General features: G+C 43.1%; 1 protein-coding gene across 1 annotated transcript; it reads right to left on the minus strand.

Annotated features, from left to right (window-relative positions):
- Positions 1–178: 178 nt before the first annotated feature.
- On the minus strand, positions 179–25,420 carry LOC100192074 (uncharacterized). Its single transcript, NM_001365511.1, has 5 exons — positions 25,201–25,420; positions 25,040–25,072; positions 23,708–23,936; positions 868–994; positions 179–764 (listed from the first exon to the last, which is right to left on the minus strand). Exons 1-5 carry the CDS (start codon positions 25,289–25,291, stop codon positions 480–482), a joined length of 765 nt encoding a protein of 254 aa, NP_001352440.1. The 5' UTR covers positions 25,292–25,420; the 3' UTR covers positions 179–479.
- Between the last annotated feature and the right edge of the window lie 390 nt (positions 25,421–25,810).

Genomic DNA, 25,810 nt, shown 5'->3' on the forward strand with positions numbered 1-25,810 from the left:
TGCAAAGATATACGCTGCTGGATGGAAAGATGGCGCAGCAATACGTCTCAAAATCTAGAGAATCTAGAGAGGATAGGGCATACAACATACTTGGGAAACTGCAACTGGGGAGACAAAACCACAGGTGCGAGCAAAATAGACTTGAAGTTAATTAATTTGTAAACATGGTTGGCGTTTCATACGAATGCTAACACATTTTTTAACAAACTAACATGAGTGATACATAATGCACAACTTAGATCTAAAACAGTTTGAGTTCAGCACAGGCGCCCTGGGAGAAGATTGAAGAAATACAGGCTACTACAATTAGTTGCTAGTTACTAACAATAGATCTAGAACGTCTTTGACATACTACAGCAAACAGCACATCAAGACCCTACAGCTGGTCCTACACTGAAAGCAACAACCATCGGGCATTCGGTCCCCATGTGGGTGTTTTACATCAAGTCAGGCATGAGAGATGGATATATCCAGCATCATCATGCTCGGGCTCTCTTGCCACTACCGCTGCAGTTCGGACACTTGTAGTGCTTGATGTGTTCGGCCTTGGCAGGAGTGATCTTGACACACTTGCCATGGAACCAAGTCTCGCACGCATCGCAGCATATCCAGAACTCATCCTGTCCGTAGTTGTCACCACAAGAACCACACAGCGTGTTTTCGTGATCTTCCTCTTCCTCCTCTTCCTCGCCTCCGCTGTCATCCTCATCCTTCGGAGGTGGCATCTTCGAACCCCTTGAGTTGGGTTCTGGCTGGCGTGGCGGCTGTATGTATGTGTGTTTTGTGCCAAAATAATAGTAGAATGAAGTTTTAGGAGGTTAATTATGGCAAAAGAAATAGTTAAAAGAAGAATCCAGCCAATCATACTTTTGGGCCAGCTTTATTGCTCTTGCTGCTGCTTTTCGGAGTTTTCTCCTTGGTTTGCTTCTTGGCAGTTCCCGTGACAACTTCATATATTGTAGGGAGGTTATTAATCATGACAAAAAGGCGCTTCCTGCAGCAATTTCACAAAAAAAAACGATTACATGTTAGCTAACTGTGAATGTTACAAAATCCAACAAATTGCTTTAGACCATAGAATAGTAGAACGCCTAGAATGTTGTAGCTGTAAGAAAAATATTCTGGCTGAATAAAAGAATAAACATTTTCTATCTTATCATTTACATAAAGAAATCTAAGGTACACCAGAAGGCTTCTGCCTAATGATTTGCATCGACATCTGATACACACAAGAAGCATCACGTATAACCAAAAATCAACAGAAAAGATCAACATGTATGAGTATGAAAGCATTAGTTTCAAAGCTCAGGGACATATAATTGAATTACTCAATGAGATTCTCCACCCTGTTACCAGAGATAATTTAAGTGCAGCAGAGCTTATTATTTCAAAACAATCAGGGTGAGATTATCTATTGCTAGGATTTTTCCAATCTGGGGAGAGAATTTTCTCTATTTAAGTGGTAAGAGAGATTCCCATCGGATGGAAACAGAACACTTCCTATCTGCATGACTGCTTGAGACAGATGGACACGAGAATTGAGGTAATGTTTAAAGAAGACCTTCGCAAACCTCAAGACAATTATTTAACAAACTAGTAAATTAGAAGCCCAGTAACCTTAACATGAATTTGAAAATGTCAAGGTCACTCACAAAAAAGTATATAAAAATTGAATATTTGCAGACTAGAAGTAGATAACTCAAATTAAATGTTTTGTTCTGATGTAAACTCAAATTCAATAAACCCAACACTTTTCACTTGAGATAGCAATGGAGGACAGCCTCCATGATATCTACCATTGTTTTCTGTAGCTTTCATAGAACACTACAACTAATCAATGCTAAAATAAACTAATTCTGAAACAGAGGAATACAGGGCTGAACATGATTACCAAATTAACAATGTGCTACTAAAGTTACTTCGACCACTTCTCAGTTAACTTTAGCACCAAGGTACAAACTAGAATTACATCCCAGTAGTTCAACCAAAAGAAGAACAGGTGGTATCTTTTTCCTTTTTTGTATAAAGAAAAAAAAGTACAGCCCACAACTTGAGGGCTTATTTCGGAGTAAGGATAATGGAGAGGATTGAGGGGGCTAAAATCGCCCACTATTCAATTTTAAATAGTGAGGGATTTCTAGCCCCCTCATTCCCCTCCACTCCACTTGCTCCCAAACAAGCCTTAAAGAGTTATCCTAACAAACTGTGAGAAAAGGACATTATCATTAACTGGTTTCCAAGCCTTATGATTTCAAAGGTAGAGTAGTTTTGCACCAACACTACATTCATACAATAGAAGCTCAATCCCATAATGAAGACAATGTTTGGATGACAGTCAGCTGGTCAGAGCTCCCAAAACTATCATGAATTAATGACTGAAAGCTTTATCCTAACGTTTCATGATAGATTAAGGGCTTGTTTGGTTCGCTGCCTAACTTTTTCTGCATAAGGTTAGTTCTTCAATTCGGACGACTAACCTTAGACAAAGTATGACATAGTTAGCCATGAACCAAACAGGCCCTAAGCTCTTAAATGCAAACAATTGGAAAAGCAAAGAGAAACAACCATACACAGTAACTGTGTGGATTCATATCTAAGGGGAACCAACAGGAGACGGTCAAGACAGGTGATTGATGGGTGAGTAGATGTATCAAATGACACTTGAAAACAAATGAAACAACAAGACCAACATATACATTGAGTAGAATTATCACAATAAGGAACAATGTTATCAAATCATCTAGTCAATCCTAGTTGCCTTGGGACCGACCAGTTGATTAGTTGTAGACCACCCTGGTCAGTCCTAATCGTCCTATATATCAGGACTACCAAATATAATCTAATATCATGTATGTTTTGGAGTACAAATCAAGCATAAAGATAACTCTAGGGTAGTGGCTGCATGCCTGTAACACCCAAAACCTTGTTTTGGATTTTATTTTATTTTATTTAAAAAAAAAACTTTCCAAAGGTCTTCTTTTATAATGTCTTCTAAAAGAGTTTTCTTACCTCTAAAAGTTATATCTTCTAAAAAACAAACGTGGCTTCTAATAAAATATTAAATAAAATGACCCCTATAAAGAAGGAAAGCATCCTTTGTTGCATTATAAATTTGGAACTATTTTCTAACGAGTTTAAATTAAAATACTCCTTAATACAGATTACACATTGGAGTTTATTTTAAAATAATTATGGGTGCACACTATATTTTCAAAGAATTTGTCAAAATGGATAATATATATATATATATATATTATTCCAGGGAATGACTTGCATCTCATGCTGGGATTTTTGTGTGTACATTTATATTTGGATTTTCAAAGCTCAATATAGATTTAAAGTGCATTAGAAGTTGAAACTGAAATTAGGAAATGAAATAAAAAAACATGAATTAGAAAAGTTAAAAAAAAGAGAGACGAAGGTCACGTGTGCTGGCCACCGAACCCAATCCCTTTCCAAATTCCAAATGCCATAGCCGACACCTCTTGCCCCGCCGTGGTGTTTTTTTTTATTTTTTTATTCTCCTAGCCGAAGGTTGCATCATCACACATCATGGCTGATGTCATCCCTATTGCTCCATCACTCGATGACATGTGGGGACCTTTTGCTAGAACTCCTGTTCTTGTGCTTCATCTCGCCATGCCCAGGAGACGGAGCCATCGCGATCCCAACGGAAACAATAAACTCGCAGGTTTGTTGGGGGTTTGTTGCCAGAACCTCGCATGCACGGGGCATATAAACAGCACCACCCCTACGGCCATCATATCCTTCCATACCTCACGCACGCCACAAAGAGAGCAGAGAGGAACCGAGAGCCGCCAGAGCCAATCCCTGTTGTCGTCGGGATTATGAAGTGAGCTACGAGTCGCCTTGGAGGGCCGTCGGGATGTCCTGGTTGTGTGCGATTTGTCGTCGGGCATGATGAATGGTCGGATGCTGCTGGATTCCTCACCGGAGCTCAGGATGCATCCCGGATCCGCCCGCGACGTAGTCAGCACCGCCGACGTCTTCACCGCCGGTAAGACATCGTACTCGGTGTTCGTCTTGTCCCCAGCATCGCGTTGAGCATACTAGATTTTGTTCTGGTACTCGGAGGGTTGGGCGGAGTCCTCCGGTGATGCTGCCACCGTGGTCGGCAAAATCGCGTGGCTGTGCTACTCCGGCAATGGCGCTGCCGTGTTAGCACGCTGGCACCGCCGTTCGCAACCGTCGGGTGTTGAAGATGCCCCGGGTCTATTGGATCTCCATCCGATGGATGAGATCCGATCTGAGCGTATCCATTCGTGCTGGGTCGTTGAAAGGGAATTAGGCTTACACCTAGTTCCTAAATAGTTTTGGTGGTTGAATCGCCCAACACAAACAATTGGACTAACTAGTTTGCTCTAGATTATATGTTCTACAGGTGCCAAAGGTTCATCTATAACTATACGAAATCAACTGTCCGGAATACCGTAGATTATTCCGGACAGGAGAAGCTTTTTGGAAAATCAGGCCAAGCGCGGACCGTCCGGGCCCCTGCGGCGGACCGTCCGTGACAGAAGAGTGACCCTCGGACAGAACCAATGCAAAAACACAAGTTTCCACTACAGACTGTCCGGAGGAAAAGCGAAGACCGTCCGAGCCCTCGCGCGGACCGTCCGGCCTCAGGCGCGGACCGTCCGGTCGGTAAGAAACCGAAAAACCCGAAGGTGACGGGTTCGGAGAAATGAATTATAGGGGGCCTCGCGGACCGTCCGGGGTGCACGACCGGACCGTCCGCGACTGGCTCTGTCTGACATCTGACGACGCATTAAATGCAATATAGCCGTTGATATAGCCGTTACTGCTGACCGTTGCATTTTCAGCCGTTGATCTACAGGGGCGGACCGTCCGCACCAGGAGGGCGGACCGTCCGCGCTCAGCAGAATGGCCCAACGGCTAGGAAGTGGTTGGTGGCTATAAATACAACCCCAACCACCTCCATTCACTTGATCCAAGTATTCCAACCTTCAACATTCAATACAAGAGCTAGCAATCCATTCCAAGACACATTCAAAGCCTCCATCTCTCCAAGTTTCACAATTGAGAAAAGAGATCATTAGTGATTAAGTGACTTGAGAGAGAAAGTGATCCGTGTGTTATTTGTCGCTCTTGTCGCTTGGCTTTTGCAATCGTGCTTTCTTGATTCTTTCATTGCGATCAAACTCACTTGTAATTGAGGCAAGAGACACCAATCTTGTGGTGATCCTTGTAGGAACTTTGTGTTCCAAGTGATTGAGAAAAGAAAGCTCACTCGGTCCGAGGGACCGTTTGAGAGAGGGAAGGGTTGAAAGAGACCCGGCCTTTGTGGCCTCCTCAACGGGGAGTAGGTTTGCAAGAACCGAACCTCGGTAAAACAAATCCGCGTGTCACACTCTTCACTTGCTTGCGATTTGTTTTTCACCCTCTCTCCCGGACTCGTTTCTTTATTACTAACGCTAACCCGGCTTGTAGTTGTGTTTATATTTGTAAATTTCAGTTTCGCCCTATTCACCCCCCCCTCTAGGCGACTATCAATTGGTATCAAAGCCCGGTGCTTCATTAGAGCCTAACCGCTCGAAGTGATGTCGGGAGATCACGCCAAGAAGGAGATGGAGACCGGCGAAAAGCCCACTACAAGCCAAGGGAGCACTTCATCAGAAGAGTCCCACACCAAGCGGAGGGAGAAGAAGAAGAGCTCCTCCAACAAAGGGAAGGAGAAGAAATCTTCTTCTCACCAAAAAGAGAAGAAGGAAAAATCTTCTTCCCACAAGTCGCATCGGAAAGGCGACAAGCACAAAAGGATGAGGAAGGTGGTCTACTACGAGACCGACACTTCATCAACATCGACCTCCGACTCCGATGCGCCCTCCGTAACTTCTAAACGCCAAGAGCGTAAGAAGTTTAGTAAGATCCCATTACACTACCCTCGCATTTCTAAACATGCACCTTTACTTTCCGTCCCATTAGGCAAACCACCAACTTTTGATGGTGAAGATTATGCTAGGTGGAGTGATTTAATGCGTTTTCATCTAACCTCACTCCACAAAAGTATATGGGATGTTGTTGAGTTTGGTGCACAGGTACCGTCGGTAGGGGATAAAAACTATGACGAGGATGAGGTGGCCCAAATCGAGCACTTCAACTCTCAAGCGACAACAATACTCCTCGCCTCACTAAGTAGAGAGGAGTACAACAAAGTGCAAGGGTTGAAGAGCGCCAAGGAGGTTTGGGATGTGCTCAAAACCGCGCACGAGGGAGATGAGCTCACCAAGATCACCAAGCGGGAAACGATCGAGGGGGAGCTCGGTCGGTTTCGGCTTCGCAAAGGGGAAGAGCCACAACACATGTACAACCGGCTCAAGACCTTGGTGAACCAAGTGCGCAACCTCGGGAGCGTAAAGTGGGATGACCATGAAATGGTTAAGGTTATTCTAAGATCTCTTATTTTCCTTAACCCTACTCAAGTTCAATTAATTCGTGGTAACCCAAGATATACTAAAATGACCCCCGAGGAAGTAATCGGGCATTTTGTAAGTTTTGAGTGCATGATCGAAGGCTCGAGGAAAATCAACGAGCTCGACGAACCCACCACATCCGAGGCTCAACCCGTCGCATTCAAGGCGACGGAAGAAAAGAAGGAGGAGGCTACACCAAGTCGACAACCAATAGACGCCTCCAAGCTCGACAATGAGGAGATGGCGCTCGTCATCAAGAGTTTCCGCCAAATCCTCAAACAAAGGAAGGGGAAAGACTACAAGCCCCGCTCCAAGAAGGTGTGCTACAAATGTGGTAAGCCCGGTCATTTCATTGCTAAATGTCCTATATCTAGTGACAGTGACCGAGGCGACGACAAGAAGGGGAGAAGAAAGGAGAAGAAGAGGTACTACAAGAAGAGGGGTGGCGATGCCCATGTTTGTCGGGAATGGGATTCCGACGAAAGCTCGAGCGACTCCTCCGACAACGAGGACGCCGCCAACATCGCCGTCACCAAGGGACTTCTCTTCCCCAACGTCGGCCACAAGTGCCTCATGGCAAAGGACGGCAAAAAGAAGAAGGTAAAATCAAGATCCTCCACCAAATATGAAACCTCTAGTGATGAAAATGCTAGTGATGAGGAGGATAACTTGCGTACCCTTTTTGCCAATCTTAACATGGAACAAAAAGAAAAATTAAATGAATTAATTAGTGCTATTCATGAAAAGGATGACCTTTTGGACTCCCAAGAGGATTGTCTAATTAAGGAAAACAAGAAACATGTTAAGGTTAAAAATGCTTATGCTCTAGAAATTGAGAAATGTGAAAAATTATCTAGTGAGCTAAGCACTTGTCGTGAGATGATTGACAACCTTAGGAATGAAAATGCCAGTTTAAATGCTAAGGTTGATTCACATGTTTGCAATGTTTCAATTCCCAATCCTAGAGATAATGATGATGATTTGCTTGCTAGGATTGAAGAATTAAACACTTCTCTTGCTAGCCTTAGAATAGAAAATGAAAATTTAATTGCTAAGGCTAAAGATTTTGATGTTTGCAAAGTCACAATTTCCGATCTTAGAGATAAAAATGATATTCTTCATGCTAAGATTGTTGAACTTAATTCTTGCAAACCCTCTACATCTACCGTTGAGCACACTTCTATTTGTACTAGATGTAGAGATGTTAACATTGATGCTATACATGATCACATGACTTTAATTAAACAACAAAATGATCATATAGCTAAATTAGATGCTAAAATTGCCGAGCATAACTTAGAAAATGAAAAATTTAAATTTGCTAGAAGTATGCTCTATAATGGGAGATGCCCGGGCATCAAGGATGGCATTGGCTTCCAAAGGGGAGACAATGTTAAACTTAGTGCCCCTCCTAAAAGACTGTCAAACTTTGTTAAGGGCAAGGCTCCCATGCCTCAGGATAACGATGGTTACATTTTATACCCTGCCGGTTATCCCGAGGACAAAATTAGGAAAACTCACTCTAGGAAGTCTCACTCTGGTTCTAACCATGCTTTTATGTATAAGAGTGAGACATCTAGCTCTAGGCAACCAACCCGTGCTAAGTTGCCTAAAAGGAAAATTCCTAGTGCATCAAATGATCATAACATCTCATTCAAAACTTTTGATGCATCTTATGTTCTAACTAACAAATCCGGCAAAATAGTTGCCAAATATGTTGGGGGCAAGCACAAGGGCTCCAAGACTTGTGTTTGGGTACCCAAAGTTCTTGTGTCTAATGCCAAAGGACCCAAAACCATTTGGGTACCTAAAATCAAGAACTAAACTTGTTTTGTAGGTTTATGCATCCGGGGGCTCAAGTTGGATACTCGACAGCGGGTGCACAAACCACATGACAGGGGAGAAGAAGATGTTCTCCTCATATGAGAAAAACCAAGATCCCCAACGAGCTATCACATTCGGGGATGGAAATAAAGGTTTGGTCAAAGGTTTGGGTAAAATTGCTATATCTCCTGACCATTCTATTTCCAATGTTTTTCTTGTTGATTCTTTAGATTACAACTTGCTTTCTGTTTCTCAATTATGTCAAATGGGCTACAACTGTCTATTCACTGATATAGGTGTCACTGTCTTTAGAAGAAGTGATGATTCAATAGCGTTTAAGGGTGTGTTAGAGGGTCAGCTATACTTAGTAGATTTTGATAGAGCTGAACTCGACACATGCTTAATTGCTAAGACTAACATGGGTTGGCTCTGGCACCGCCGACTAGCCCATGTTGGGATGAAGAATCTTCACAAGCTTCTAAAGGGAGAACACATTTTAGGATTAACAAATGTTCATTTTGAGAAAGACAGGATTTGTAGCGCATGCCAAGCAGGGAAGCAAGTTGGCTCTCATCATCCGCATAAGAACATAATGACGACCGACAGGCCACTGGAGCTCCTACACATGGATCTATTCGGCCCGATCGCGTACATAAGTATCGGCGGGAGTAAGTACTGTCTAGTTATTGTGGATGATTATTCTCGCTTCACTTGGGTATTCTTTTTACAGGAAAAATCTCAAACCCAAGAGACCTTAAAGGGATTCTTGAGACGGGCTCAAAATGAGTTCGGCTTAAGGATCAAGAAAATAAGAAGCGACAACGGAACGGAGTTCAAGAATTCTCAAATTGAAGGCTTCCTTGAGGAGGAGGGCATCAAGCATGAGTTCTCTTCTCCCTACACGCCACAACAAAATGGTGTAGTGGAGAGGAAGAATCGAACTCTATTGGACATGGCAAGAACCATGCTTGATGAGTACAAGACTTCGGATCGGTTTTGGGCCGAGGCGGTCAACACCGCTTGCTACGCCATCAACCGGTTATATCTACACCGAATCCTCAAGAAGACATCATATGAACTCCTAACCGGTAAAAAGCCCAACATTTCATATTTTAGAGTTTTTGGTAGCAAATGCTTTATTCTTGTTAAAAGAGGTAGAAAATCTAAATTTGCTCCTAAAACTGTAGAAGGCTTTTTACTTGGTTATGACTCAAACACAAGGGCATATAGGGTCTTTAACAAGTCCACTGGACTAGTTGAAGTCTCATGTGACGTTGTGTTTGATGAGACTAATGGCTCTCAAGTAGAGCAAGTTGATCTTGATGAGATAGGTATTGAAGAGGCTCCGTGCATCGCGCTAAGGAACATGTCCATTGGGGATGTGTGTCCTAAGGAATCCGAAGAGCCTCCAAATGCACAAGATCAACCATCTTCCTCCACGCAAGCATCTCCACCAACTCAAAATGAGGATGAAGCTCAAGTTGATGAAGTAGAAGATCAAGCAAATGAGCCACCTCAAGATGATAGCAATGATCAAGGGGGAGATACAAATGAGGAGGATAAGGAGGATGAAGAGCAAAGGCCGCCACACCCAAGAGTCCACCAAGCAATCCAACGAGATCACCCCGTCGACACCATCCTCGGCGATATTCATAAGGGGGTAACCACTAGATCTCGTGTTGCTCATTTTTGTGAACATTACTCTTTTGTTTCCTCTATTGAGCCACACAGGGTAGAGGAAGCACTTCAAGATTCGGATTGGGTGGTGGCGATGCAAGAGGAGCTCAACAACTTCACGAGGAATGAGGTATGGCATTTAGTTCCACGTCCTAATCAAAATGTTGTAGGAACCAAATGGGTCTTCCGCAACAAGCAAGACGAGCATGGTGTGGTGACAAGGAACAAAGCTCGACTTGTGGCCAAGGGATACTCCCAAGTCGAAGGTTTGGATTTCGGTGAAACCTATGCACCCGTAGCTAGGCTTGAGTCAATTCGCATATTATTGGCCTATGCTACTTACCATGGCTTTAAGCTTTATCAAATGGACGTGAAAAGTGCATTCCTCAATGGACCAATCAAAGAAGAGGTCTATGTTGAGCAACCTCCCGGCTTTGAAGACCGTGAGTATCCTAACCATGTCTATAAGCTCTCTAAGGCGCTTTATGGGCTCAAGCAAGCCCCTAGAGCATGGTATGAATGCCTTAGAGATTTTCTTATTGCAAATGGCTTCAAAGTCGGAAAGGCCGATCCTACACTCTTTACTAAAACACTTGAGAATGATTTGTTTGTATGCCAAATTTATGTTGATGATATTATATTTGGGTCTACTAACGAATCTACTTGTGAAGAGTTTAGTAGGATCATGACACAGAAATTCGAGATGTCTATGATGGGGGAGTTGAAATATTTTCTAGGATTCCAAGTCAAGCAACTCCAAGAGGGCACCTTCATTAGCCAAATGAAATACACTCAAGACATCTTAACCAAGTTTGGAATGAAGGATGCCAAGCCCATCAAGACACCCATGGGAACTAATGGGCATCTCGACCTCGACACGGGAGGTAAGTCCGTGGATCAAAAGGTATACCGGTCGATGATAGGATCGTTACTCTATTTATGTGCATCTCGACCGGATATTATGCTTTCCGTTTGCATGTGTGCAAGATTCCAAGCCGACCCTAAGGAAGCTCACCTTACGGCCGTGAAACGAATCTTGAGATATTTGGCGTATACTCCTAAGTTTGGGCTTTGGTATCCTAGGGGATCCACATTTGATTTAATTGGTTATTCGGATGCCGATTGGGCGGGGTGTAAGATTAATAGAAAGAGCACATCGGGGACTTGCCAGTTCTTGGGAAGATCCTTGGTGTCTTGGGCTTCAAAGAAGCAAAATTCCGTCGCTCTTTCCACCGCCGAAGCCGAGTATATTGCCGCAGGCCATTGTTGCGCGCAACTGCTATGGATGAGGCAAACCCTGCGGGACTACGGTTACAAATTGACCAAAGTCTCCTTGCTATGTGATAATGAGAGTGCAATCAAAATGGCCGACAATCCCGTCGAGCATAGCCGCACTAAGCACATAGCCATTCGGTATCATTTTCTTAGGGATCACCAACAAAAGGGAGATATCGAGATTTCTTACATTAATACTAAAGATCAATTAGCCGATATCTTTACCAAGCCTCTTGATGAACAATCTTTTAACAAACTTAGGCATGAGCTCAATATTCTTGATTCTAGGAATTTCTTTTGTTAAATTGCACACATAGCTCATCTATATACCTTTGATCACATCTCTTTTATATGCTATGACTAATGGGTTTTCAAGTCTATCTCAAACCAAGTCATAGGTATATTGAAAGGGAATTGGAGTCTTCGGCGGAGACAAGGCTTCCACTCCGTAACTCATCCTTCGCCGCCACTCCGCGCTTCTCTCCATCTTTAGGGGGAGAATTCAAAGCAAGAGGACTTCATCTTTGGGAGAGAGAGTAAGACCAAAGCAAAAGGACTTCGTCTTTGGTATGATCCTAACTCATTTATTTATGACCAAAGGGGAAGACAAGCACTTCAAGGGCTCTAATGATTCCGTTTTTGGCGATTCATGCCAAAAAGGGGGAGAAATGAGCCCAAAGCAAAAGGACCGCACCACCACCAATTTCAAAAACTTCGTGCTTTCAAGAATATTATCAATTGGTTTTCTCTTTATGTTCAAAAGGGGGAGAAAGTAGTATTTCAAAAATTATCAAAACCCCCTTGAACACTAAGAGGAGGATCTCATTTAGGGGGAGTTTTGTTGAGTCAAAGGAAAAGCATTTGAAACAGGGGGAGAAAATTTCAAATCTTGAAAATACTTTGCAAAATCTTATTCATTTGCCCTTGACTACTTGCAAGAGAACTTTGAAAAGGATTTACAAAAGAGTTTGCAAAAACAAAACATGTGGTGAAAGTGTGGTCCAAAATGCTAAATAAGAAAGAAACGATTCATGCATATCTTGTAAGTAGTTATATTGGCTCAATTCCAAGCAACCTTTATACTTACATTATGCAAACTAGTTCAACTATGCACTTCTATATTTGCTTTGGTTTGTGTTGGCATCAATCACCAAAAAGGGGGAGATTGAAAGGGAATTAGGCTTACACCTAGTTCCTAAATAGTTTTGGTGGTTGAATCGCCCAACACAAACAATTGGACTAACTAGTTTGCTCTAGATTATATGTTCTACAGGTGCCAAAGGTTCATCTATAACTATACGAAATCAACTGTCCGGAATACCGTAGATTATTCCGGACAGGAGAAGCTTTTTGGAAAATCAGGCCAAGCGCGGACCGTCCGGGCCCCTGCGGCGGACCGTCCGTGACAGAAGAGTGACCCTCGGACAGAACCAATGCAAAAACACAAGTTTCCACTACAGACTGTCCGGAGGAAAAGCGAAGACCGTCCGAGCCCTCGCGCGGACCGTCCGGCCTCAGGCGCGGACCGTCCGGTCGGTAAGAAACCGAAAAACCCGAAGGTGACGGGTTCGGAGAAATGAATTATAGGGGGCCTCGCGGACCGTCCGGGGTGCACGACCGGACCGTCCGCGACTGGCTCTGTCTGACATCTGACGACGCATTAAATGCAATATAGCCGTTGATATAGCCGTTACTGCTGACCGTTGCATTTTCAGCCGTTGATCTACAGGGGCGGACCGTCCGCGCTCAGCAGAATGGCCCAACGGCTAGGAAGTGGTTGGTGGCTATAAATACAACCCCAACCACCTCCATTCACTTGATCCAAGTATTCCAACCTTCAACATTCAATACAAGAGCTAGCAATCCATTCCAAGACACATTCAAAGCCTCCATCTCTCCAAGTTTCACAATTGAGAAAAGAGATCATTAGTGATTAAGTGACTTGAGAGAGAAAGTGATCCGTGTGTTATTTGTCGCTCTTGTCGCTTGGCTTTTGCAATCGTGCTTTCTTCATTCTTTCATTGCGATCAAACTCACTTGTAATTGAGGCAAGAGACACCAATCTTGTGGTGATCCTTGTAGGAACTTTGTGTTCCAAGTGATTGAGAAAAGAAAGCTCACTCGGTCCGAGGGACCGTTTGAGAGAGGGAAGGGTTGAAAGAGACCCGGCCTTTGTGGCCTCCTCAACGGGGAGTAGGTTTGCAAGAACCGAACCTTGGTAAAACAAATCCGCGTGTCACACTCTTCACTTGCTTGCGATTTGTTTTTCACCCTCTCTCCCGGACTCGTTTCTTTATTACTAACGCTAACCCGGCTTGTAGTTGTGTTTATATTTGTAAATTTCAGTTTCGCCCTATTCACCCCCCCTCTAGGCGACTATCAGTCGTCCGCGTGGGATCGGATGGCCACAGTTTCATACCGTTTCACTTAAGATCAGATCTAATCAGAGCCCTCGATTCTGGATCGGACGGTTGATGTCCTCCCGTACCCTTTCACCCAGGCGTTTTAGCATATGAACCCCTCGCGTTTTAATAAATCAACCCGCCATCCTGTGCGGGGGAAAACTGAGTCTTAAGCAATTTTATGAGTTAGACCCTGGGTTCTCTTATTGTGTGTGCAGCTCAGGACTCAGGGAAAATAGGAGAAATGAATTTAGAAAATGAATTTTCAATATAAAAAGAATTCCAGAACTTAATTAATTCATAGAAAATTCATATGAATTCCAAATTAATTCATTCTAATTCCTATGATTTTGTAATATTATTGTTAATCATTTTATGTCACTGTTTTGACATAAAAGCCATATTAAAATTGATATGCTAATTGATCTTGTACAAAACACCTAGAATCTTTGGAAATCCATAACTTAAAATCTATAACTCCAAAATTAATAATCCCTGTTCATGTGATCTTATTTCAATATGTAGATTATTAATATGTATTTTACATATATGTTTGGTGTAATGTTAATTTTGCCTATACCATGTATGTCTGTATTGCTACGTTTAGCAGTGAGGACACGTGTCATCTGAAGGTCATCCTGGTACCTGGAATCTCAAGTCCCAGGCAAGTTGTGCCCTTGATCACTTCTTTTTACCCACTCATGTTCTAATTAATCATAATGATCTGCATAGGTTAATTTTGATGGGACCCAATAGGTTACCCTAGTTTGATTATCTTTATACCTTGTTTACCACTGAACTTTTTGGGTAGTACTTGCTAGTGCTTTATGTGGTTTTGGGTATGAAGATACATTACTCATGATTATACTTTTGTTATCCGTTGTTATTTATCGTTCATGATAAGATCATTATGTTAATTGGAACATGGAGCGACCACCCGGGAAAACAGTGCTACCACAAGGGTATAATGGGACGCCCTTGGCTGATTAATTAGGAAAGCTAGTGGAGGACTACCTTACCCGAAAGGGGCAAGGGCAGTAGGGGAGTGGTCAGTGTAGGGAGGGCCTCGGGAGGATTTTGCTGCGATGGCGGTCCTGCAAGGGATTCCTGCATTGGAGCTTCCTATAAACTGTAGCGGGTTTTCTGAAGCTAGTGGAACTTTGTAAAGGCCTCGTAGTGTTACCCTGCCTCGCCTCCTCGGTAGAGGTGTATGGGAAGTCGCGATCCCTTGGCAGATGGGTAACATGACTTGTGGGTAAAGATGCGCAACCTCTGCAGAGTGTAAAACTGGTATACTAGCCGTGCTCACGGTCATGAGCAGCTCGGACCCTCACATGATTAAATTATGGAACTTAAACTCAATTTGTCATATGCATTGCATCGCAGGTGAGGTTGTTACTTTTGTTCTACTACTTAATTGGGCTGGTATTTACTTATACTTAGTAATTGCTAATAAAATTTTGACCAAACTTTAAAAGCAATGCTCAGCTCTAACCATCCTCTTTGGTAAGCCTTACACTTCACGTGAGCTCCCTCCTTTGGCGAGTTCATGCACATTATTCCCCACAACTTGTTGAGCGATGAACGTATGTGAGCTCACTCTTGCTGTCTCACACCCCCCCACACAGGTCAAGAACAGGTACCACAGGATGAGGCGCGTGGAGGATGCTGTGGCGAGTTCGTGAGAGGTCTAGGCCGTCGTCTCCCAGTCAACTTTGGGTTGCTGGACCGTTGTCTCCTTATGATGTAATTATTTATTTATTTTATACAAAACTCCGATTATATAGTAAAGATGTGACATTCGATCCTGTGCCATGATTCATCATATGTGTGAGACTTGGTCCCAGCACACCTGGTGATTATGTTTACGCCCGGGCTTTGGACCCCTAAAACCCGGGTGTTACAGAAGTGGTATCAGAGGAATGTTGACTGTAGGACGAAACCTAGATAGAACTGGACAACCAATACTTACTTACCTTTGCTACTCTGATTCTTTTCTAAACTTTTCTTAATCTTCTCTCATCTATTTCCGCTTTACTCTGATTATTCTTACCTTTTCACTCTAAAGACAAATGTGGATTTCACACTTTGAAATCCTGTGCCTAAAGTGACTTTAGGACTAGGATACCTAATCTTAGGAACAAAAACTAAACTATTTTTATAAATATATATGAACTTGAATGTTTGTTATTATGATACTTGTTTGATTTGGATCTTTGATTGAGTGTGATGAGTTCTGGAGTAATGTCCACAAATACATTTAAATATACGTATAGGCATAAATATAAATAAATAAATAAATCATAAGATGACTATACAAACTAAGAATGTTCCCCATTAAAAGTATATCTAGCCTAATAGCTCCGTCTTGTCTTGAAAGATTCTTTCTTATCTTAATAGACTCATCTTATCTTGAAAAGATTCTATCTTAGCCTAATAGATCTAACTAATCTCAAAAGGTTCTATCTTATACTTAGAGACTCATCTTGTCCTAATGAGCATATCTATCCCCACCTAACATCAAACAAGTTTTTGACCAACATCATGTAGCCTATCTCACCTATATCTATCTTAACCATATTCCCCCAACTTCGATGATATACACTGACCCCGACTCAATGAGACCAAGACCAGAAAAAGACAAGATCAACCTTGTCAAGGAAGGATAGAGAAGTCAAACTTGATCATCAGGGGCATTACTCCCCAACAAAAGTTCTTTCTCACTATAAACTTTCTTACCCCAGGCTACTCTTGCCCTAACCTATCCATCTCTTATATCCTACATAATAAGTAGTTGGATACATATGCCCTTCTAATCACCCACTAATATTCGTGAAAGAAAAGACTCTTCCTTCTCAGACCAACTAAAGGCTAAAATCCCAAACCAAACCTTTTGTATCCCTTTTCTTACAAATCTCGAGGACGAGATTTCTTTTAAGGGGGGTAGGATTTGTAACACCCAAAACCTTGTTTTGGATTTTATTTTATTTTATTTAAAAAAAAAACTTTCCAAAGGTCTTCTTTTATAATGTCTTCTAAAAGAGTTTTCTTACCTCTAAAAGTTATATCTTCTAAAAAACAAACGTGGCTTCTAATAAAATATTAAATAAAATGACCCCTATAAAGAAGGAAATCATCCTTTGTTGCATTATAAATTTGGAACTATTTTCTAACGAGTTTAAATTAAAATACTCCTTAATACAGATTACACATTGGAGTTTATTTTAAAATAATTATGGGTGCACACTATATTTTCAAAGAATTTGTCAAAATGGATAATATATATATATATATATATATATATATATATTATTCCAGGGAATGACTTGCATCTCATGCTGGGATTTTTGTGTGTACATTTATATTTGGATTTTCAAAGCTCAATATAGATTTAAAGTGCATTAGAAGTTGAAACTGAAATTAGGAAATGAAATAAAAAAACATGAATTAGAAAAGTTAAAAAAAAGAGAGACGAAGGTCACGTGTGCTGGCCACCGAACCCAATCCCTTTCCAAATTCCAAATGCCATAGCCGACACCTCTTGCCCCGCCGTGGTGTTTTTTTTTATTTTTTTATTCTCCTAGCCGAAGGTTGCATCATCACACATCATGGCTGATGTCATCCCTATTGCTCCATCACTCGATGACATGTGGGGACCTTTTGCTAGAACTCCTGTTCTTGTGCTTCATCTCGCCATGCCCAGGAGACGGAGCCATCGCGATCCCAACGGAAACAATAAACTCGCAGGTTTGTTGGGGGTTTGTTGCCAGAACCTCGCATGCACGGGGCATATAAACAGCACCACCCCTACGGCCATCATATCCTTCCATACCTCACGCACGCCACAAAGAGAGCAGAGAGGAACCGAGAGCCGCCAGAGCCAATCCCTGTTGTCGTCGGGATTATGAAGTGAGCTACGAGTCGCCTTGGAGGGCCGTCGGGATGTCCTGGTTGTGTGCGATTTGTCGTCGGGCATGATGAATGGTCGGATGCTGCTGGATTCCTCACCGGAGCTCAGGATGCATCCCGGATCCGCCCGCGACGTAGTCAGCACCGCCGACGTCTTCACCGCCGGTAAGACATCGTACTCGGTGTTCGTCTTGTCCCCAGCATCGCGTTGAGCATACTAGATTTTGTTCTGGTACTCGGAGGGTTGGGCGGAGTCCTCCGGTGATGCTGCCACCGTGGTCGGCAAAATCGCGTGGTTGTGCTACTCCGGCAATGGCGCTGCCGTGTTAGCACGCTGGCACCGCCGTTCGCAACCGTCGGGTGTTGAAGATGCCCCGGGTCTATTGGATCTCCATCCGATGGATGAGATCCGATCTGAGCGTATCCATTCGTGCTGGGTCGTCCGCGTGGGATCGGATGGCCACAGTTTCATACCGTTTCACTTAAGATCAGATCTAATCAGAGCCCTCGATTCTGGATCGGACGGCTGATGTCCTCCCGTACCCTTTCACCCAGGCGTTTTAGCATATGAACCCCTCGCGTTTTAATAAATCAACCCGCCATCCTGTGCGGGGGAAAACTGAGTCTTAAGCAATTTTATGAGTTAGACCCTGGGTTCTCTTATTGTGTGTGCAGCTCAGGACTCAGGGAAAATAGGAGAAATGAATTTAGAAAATGAATTTTCAATATAAAAAGAATTCCAGAACTTAATTAATTCATAGAAAATTCATATGAATTCCAAATTAATTCATTCTAATTCCTATGATTTTGTAATATTATTGTTAATCATTTTATGTCACTGTTTTGACATAAAAGCCATATTAAAATTGATATGCTAATTGATCTTGTACAAAACACCTAGAATCTTTGGAAATCCATAACTTAAAATCTATAACTCCAAAATTAATAATCCCTGTTCATGTGATCTTATTTCAATATGTAGATTATTAATATGTATTTTACATATATGTTTGGTGTAATGTTAATTTTGCCTATACCATGTATGTCTGTATTGCTACGTTTAGCAGTGAGGACACGTGTCATCTGAAGGTCATCCTGGTACCTGGAATCTCAAGTCCCAGGCAAGTTGTGCCCTTGATCACTTCTTTTTACCCACTCATGTTCTAATTAATCATAATGATCTGCATAGGTTAATTTTGATGGGACCCAATAGGTTACCCTAGTTTGATTATCTTTATACCTTGTTTACCACTGAACTTTTTGGGTAGTACTTGCTAGTGCTTTATGTGGTTTTGGGTATGAAGATACATTACTCATGATTATACTTTTGTTATCCGTTGTTATTTATCGTTCATGATAAGATCATTATGTTAATTGGAACATGGAGCGACCACCCGGGAAAACAGTGCTACCACAAGGGTATAATGGGACGCCCTTGGCTGATTAATTAGGAAAGCTAGTGGAGGACTACCTTACCCGAAAGGGGCAAGGGCAGTAGGGGAGTGGTCAGTGTAGGGAGGCCCTCGGGAGGATTTTGCTGCGATGGCGGTCCTGCAAGGGATTCCTGCATTGGAGCTTCCTATAAACTGTAGCGGGTTTTCTGAAGCTAGTGGAACTTTGTAAAGGCCTCGTAGTGTTACCCTGCCTCGCCTCCTCGGTAGAGGTGTATGGGAAGTCGCGATCCCTTGGCAGATGGGTAACATGACTTGTGGGTAAAGATGCGCAACCTCTGCAGAGTGTAAAACTGGTATACTAGCCGTGCTCACGGTCATGAGCAGCTCGGACCCTCACATGATTAAATTATGGAACTTAAACTCAATTTGTCATATGCATTGCATCGCAGGTGAGGTTGTTACTTTTGTTCTACTACTTAATTGGGCTGGTATTTACTTATACTTAGTAATTGCTAATAAAATTTTGACCAAACTTTAAAAGCAATGCTCAGCTCTAACCATCCTCTTTGGTAAGCCTTACACTTCACGTGAGCTCCCTCCTTTGGCGAGTTCATGCACATTATTCCCCACAACTTGTTGAGCGATGAACGTATGTGAGCTCACTCTTGCTGTCTCACACCCCCCCCACAGGTCAAGAACAGGTACCACAGGATGAGGCGCGTGGAGGATGCTGTGGCGAGTTCGTGAGAGGTCTAGGCCGTCGTCTCCCAGTCAACTTTGGGTTGTTGGACCGTTGTCTCCTTATGATGTAATTATTTATTTATTTTATACAAAACTCCGATTATATAGTAAAGATGTGACATTCGATCCTGTGCCATGATTCATCATATGTGTGAGACTTGGTCCCAGCACACCTGGTGATTATGTTTACGCCCGGGCTTTGGACCCCTAAAACCCGGGTGTTACAATGCCGGGATGCAAATTGGGCTGAAAAATATGAGCTCAAGCAGTGTTCACCTACACAGCCATTTAGCCTGTTTACACGCTGTGTAAACGGTACAGAATTGTCGTGTCCATTTAATCAGTCATTTATCCTGTTTTTAATCACCGTTTAGTCCATTTAAATGACCATTTAGCACGAATAAGTTTGTAAACGATTGGTGACAGCTTAAGTTCACCATTGAGCCCAAGTGGCCTAAGCCATCCTAGATGCAGCCCATGTCCTAAGCTGTCCAGCAATTCCATTCTGTTTCTGCCCCACCCCCTCCCCCAAAGTCATCCAGGTAATCATGACTAGTCGGCAACTAATCGAGCCATAGCCCCTAGTCAAGTCCAGGATACCGACTAGGACAACTAATCGTGATTAGACAGGCAACTTGATAACATTGATAAGAAATATCATAAAACTTTAGCCCTAATGCAAAGTCATGATCAAAGAAAAAAAACACTTCCATAAAGTCATAAACTAAGAGAACTTTGTTTTGCTCGTGAGAATGAAGCAGATCAGAAATATGACAGAACAAATAGAATGGTTAAAACATAGCATGATAGCCCGAGTGCTTGTAACCAACAAACAAAACACTGCATAGACTGAGATTACAATTTTGATATGCTCGTGAAGAAAAAGGAAATGATAGATGCAGTGCCAACCACTGGCGCCCCGGCCCTCGATGCACTTCTTGTGCTGGCCCTCGAGACATCTGTTCTGGACCCCAAGGAAACTCCTCTTTTGGCCCAGAGACAACTCTCCCGACCCCTATGGCACCAGTTCCGCCCCCTAGGGCACCTTGACATTGGGGACTTCCTAGTGTGGCACAGATCAGCAACCATCCGCTGGGGAGAAGGCATGGGATTCCTTGCAGGCGCGCATTGCATAACGCCGTCGTATTCTGTCACCAGCGTCCACAATGGCATCTCTGTTGGTCATTGTTGCGAGTTGCAACCACTCCCAGGTTTTGATACCCGCCAGACTACGTCGTGTGCTCCAGGTGGTTGTACACATGTCACTTCACCATCATGTGAACATCGACATCTACAGCCATAACCACCAACACAGCTCGAGGATGAGCTGCCTTGCAGGAGTGGAGTATTGTTATGACAAATAGAGCTGTTAGGATAAGGAAAGAGCAAGTTGGATTGATTTTGCTAGTTAGGATAAGGAAAATTTTGGTTAGTTAGGATAAGGAAAGAGATGAGTTAGATTGATTTGGTTAGGATATTTCCTTAGAGGTCAAGTAAGTCTCTCTATATAAGGAGGAGATGTATCAATCTAATCAAGAAAGAATTAAGAAGGAAAACCCTTCCCTCTTGCTCGGCCGTGGGTAAGGCCCCTGGTCGCCCCCCTTGCGCTTTTCCAACCCTAGTTGTCGCCCTAAGAAATATTAGGGGATATATGCATACAACCAATGGCCAGATAGTCCAAAGTTTTTTTTTTTGATTCAGCTCTTTTGGGCTTGTACTTTGGTCCTTTTTCTGGACTTTTCTCCTCTTAATTTAATGATATGCAGCTCTCATGCGCATTCGAGAAAAAAACAACAGATACCATGCGCAACAAAGCCAAAATATACGAAGCAAGCACTTCCCAAACCAAACTTTGAAAGTACTGTCAAAACCTTGACCTCAACAACTTCCTGCAGCCTTTCAAGGCCAGAGAAAAGTTTTTCCATGCAAATATCTAGGACTTCAATTGCACACTCGTGCACTTCGAAGAATGCATGTGCAGCCACTAATCAAAAGGATAGACAAAAGATTGCCAGGATGGCATGGTTGCCTACTCAACAAGGCTATAAGGCTTAGACTGGCCAGTTTGGTTTTGTCGTCCACACCCACTTCCTCATTTTACCTTCCCTGTACTGGCTTGGGCATAGAAATAAATAGACTGATCCATAAATCCTTGGAAAGTAAAAAAAAATCAATAGAAGCCACTTCATTGTCAACTGGGGAAGAATAGAGCAGCCAAAAAAGTTTGGTGGATTAGGTACCAGACTTGCAAAATTTTGGATGAGCATTGAGGCTGCGATTGCTCTGGCTAGAATGGGTCAGTGACTATAAAGCATGGCTCTGCTTCTGCATGGACACCGCTTGTGGCACCATAGACCGCTTACTTTTCAATTCATCCACCATACGAATGGGGAAAAGGCCAAACTCTAGAACAGCAGTTGGCTGCATGGAATCGCTCCAAAACCCCGGTTCCAAATATCTGTAACTTAGTTAAGCATAAGAACAAATCATGTGGCTAGAATGGGTCAGGCAAGAGCTACATAACGATGCGTGCTGCAGGGTAGAATAAATGACACTACTAGGCTTGAGGAATCTATCACCATGTGGGTTCAACTCCAAGTTGTACACCTGCATCCTGATGTGAAGGACTCCATCACCTATAAATGGGCTTCGAATGTAGAATACACCACCAAGTCGGTGTATCAGATTCAATTCGATGGGTCCTACAATACCTTCCGCAACAACATGATATGGAAAGCAAAGGCAGAAAATAAATGCGAGCTCTTCACTTGGACCTTAGAAAAAGATAAAATTCTAATCGCTGATAATCTGGAAAAAAGAGGATCGCCACATCAAACATCTTGCGTACTATCCCATGGTCAACAGGGGAGATTTATGTCTGCTTTGCACTTTTGAGGCTGGCGTTTGGAGGCAGTTGCTAGCTTGGGAGCAATTTTCTCTGCCTTCACATTTCCAGGTTGCTAGTTACACCTCCATTGCTAATTAGTGGGAACTGGGAAGTTGTTGTTAATACAGTGTCAAAATAGAAAAAACAAATATTCAATGGCCTGTGCATTTTCGTCATGTGGGACTTGTGGAAAGAAAGAAACCAGAGGATATTCCAAAGGAAAGAAAGAAACCAGAGGATATTCCAAAGTGAGAACTCAACGCCTCTAACGGTAACGTTACACGTAAAAGATGACATGGAACAACAGCAGCAGCAGGTTTTCAATCTATGTAAATGGAGGACCTAGATTTGTTGGCTTATATCCTGTTTTAGAGCTCTTTTGTTTGCCCCTCTAGGGAACGTCATGTAACAAACCAAAGCAAAACATGCTATTTTCTTTCTACTTTAATGCAAGGCAGAGCTCCTGCCACCTTTTTTCACAAAAAAAAAAAAAAAAAAAAAACTTCCCCAACCACATTCCTCTTCATTACAATGCATATTTGATTCCAGTAACCACAGTAAAGGCTACTAATAGTACTCCATCTAGTACAAACAATTTATGTCCATTGACTGCACACATAGAAATACATTATGATTGCTAAATTCATTAATTAAAATGGTAAATGACGAGCATTTTAGACTGTTTTAGTAAAACATATAGAAGATACTACCTCTGTTAGTAAATGTATGAACCAAACTTGTCTAACTATGACCATTGATTTGAGTGAAAACTTGAATTGATCATATGAAAATAGTAACAATCGATTCGTTGTTAAAATACTTCCATAATACAATGATTTTACAAGTTCGATGAGAATGTTCATATAAAAAAGGTGCAGCCAATGTTGCACATATAGACCATGTCAATGTCCAAAAAAACATAGGTTATTGCAGATTAAAGAATACAATATCCTGTAATTCACCTAGGCAAGCTCACACATAATGGAAACAGCAAACTTCAGTACTGGTATAAACATATGGTGATCATTAGCAAATCATTTGTAGTACTGGTATAAACATAATGGAAGCAGCATATGGTAACAACAAGATTTGTTTCCAGAACATAAGAAATCCTTAGAAATAGAGCAGCAGCAAAAACAATACCTGGATTCTTTGTCAAAACCAAATCTTGCACCGAAGTAAAAGGCCACAGCCAGCAACCAAGCATCACTGTGCACCGCGACTAGTGACAGCCAATCTTTTTCATCCATCCCGTCACGAGCAAAATTAATTCCCAGAGCTGGCTCTGGAAGTTCAGGAGGAACCTCCTCTGCAGGCAAGTTCACTTCCCATGTTTCATTGGGAAGACCATACAAACACAGATTCTCTTTCTCTGCAAACAAAACGTCAAAACCTTAAGATTCTAGGTCTTTTTGTCAAGATCCTTTCTTCCATGCTATCTAATTAAAAGAATCCAGGACCAGGAAAGTTCGATAAGAACTGCAAATGACCCAAGAATAGTGAAACAAGGAGACCAAAGAAGGAAAAGAAGTGGGCAAATTGGAATTTATACTCTGCCTAACTTTGCTAAAACAAACAGGAAGCCATGGTACTAATCCACAACTTTGTACAGAGCTATATCCATCAAGGATAAGGTGCTAACTGTCCAGCAAGGTATTACTATAACCTAATTTAGTGAATGTAGAACAGTAGCCATGAACTACATAGCAACAAGGAACCTACGAGTTGAAATGGTAAAAATGTTTTGTTATAAAAGAAGAGAGAGAGAGAGGAGAGTTCCACTAGGACGCCAATGAACCTTGTGCCAGACTATCGGTGCTACCTATGCTCCAATGACTTTCCTATTGGTTTTATTCCTTTCGAGGTTGTAGCTGAAAGCTACCCAAAGTTCTGGCTGGCCCAAACGAAAGCCCAAAAATACCCCGCGTGAGGTGGGCTGGCAACGTGGTCACCTGCCACTACTTTTTTCAGTCTTATATACGTACTCAAGACAGTACAGTGTCATCCAATTAGAAGGTAGCTCAATCCAAGGGGAGAAAAAACAGAGCGCCCTCCTGTACCTCATTCGTCCAACATCCTTTTTCTAGCACGAAACTAATCCTCCGCTACTGGATCGAAGCACCAAACCAGCAGAGAATAATCCCGACCAAACTTTTCTGCCTGGGGTAAAAAGCAGAGAAGCTTTGCCTTCAACTTCAAGGCAAACAATTCCGAAAACCAGCAGAGTACAAATTCCCCTAAAATCCCCAGGGAATCGATCGAATCAAGAAGCCAAGCCACCCCCAAAACCAGTGCCAAATCCACCAAAAAAAAAGTTCCTCGTCTCAGCGACGAACACAAAAAAAAAATCACACAAACCCTCCCCCAGTCTAGTGCCTCCAGGACCACAAGTTTCCGGCACGAACGCCACCGAATCGTGCGAATCCGAGGCACGGGCGCGGCGAATCGGAGGAACGCGCGCGCGCGCGAGCTCACCTGGGTCACACTGCTGGTAGAACTTCTCCACGTCTGCAAGGAAGCAACCAAATCAAACCAATTAGCCGCCAGGAAACCAATCGAGCGAAGCCTCCGCGGGCCTCACAAATCCTCAAATTCCGCGAGGGAGGGGGGGAAATGGGTAAGGAGCAGGCGCGTACCGGTGGTGAGCGCTTTGATCATACCAGCCCGCCGCGCGCGGAAATCCCGGAACACGTCTTCCGGCGTGCGGTGCGTGCCGCCGCCGTCCATCTCCCAGTGCGGGTGTGGGAGAGCTAGGGCTAGGGCTAGGGCTAGGGTTTTGGGGAGGCTGCGAGCAAGGCGGGGTGGGAGCCTGGGAGGGACTGGGGGGGAGGAGGAGGAGGAGCTTGACTGCTTGAGGACAACGAGAGCCAGCCACCAGGATTTTTAGAAGAGGTCGGAGGGGACTAGGGGAGAGACGGGATGGGGGACCATGGCGCGGATTTTGAATCACGTCGAGGGGGTAGATGGAACGTTTCACAAGGGCTCCCTCCCTCCGTCATTCCTTTTCCCCTCAGCCCCTGATAGAACTGTGATTTTTCAGTTCTCCACTGATGGGGAAACGGAAACGGTCAGCTGCTCTGCTCTGGCGCGGTCAAAGCCTACCCACTGTCATGTGGGACCCATTCCCCAGCGACTTTAACTCTGCTGTCTTTATTTACCCATCTGATCTGATGAGATAAAATAACATCATTAGCACCGCTGCAGGAGGAGGAGCTCGTTATCCACAGTCCCTACCCATGCTTTCAT

This window comes from Zea mays, chromosome 4 (assembly GCF_902167145.1).
Source record: "Zea mays cultivar B73 chromosome 4, Zm-B73-REFERENCE-NAM-5.0, whole genome shotgun sequence".
In the NCBI taxonomy this organism is placed as follows: domain Eukaryota; kingdom Viridiplantae; phylum Streptophyta; class Magnoliopsida; order Poales; family Poaceae; genus Zea; species Zea mays.

What these genes read in the sequence shown, in the direction of transcription:
- LOC100192074 (NM_001365511.1), bottom strand. Translation starts at nt 25,291, where the DNA reads ATGGACGGCGGCGGCACGCACCGCACGCCGGAAGACGTGTTCCGGGAT. An exon ending in CTACCAGCAGTGTGACCCAG is followed by an intron (nt 23,937 to 25,039) that starts GTGAGCTCGCGC and finishes TTTTGTTTGCAG; the next exon opens with AGAAAGAGAATCTGTGTTTG. An exon ending in GGTTTTGACAAAGAATCCAG is followed by an intron (nt 995 to 23,707) that starts GTATTGTTTTTG and finishes AAATTGCTGCAG; the next exon opens with GAAGCGCCTTTTTGTCATGA.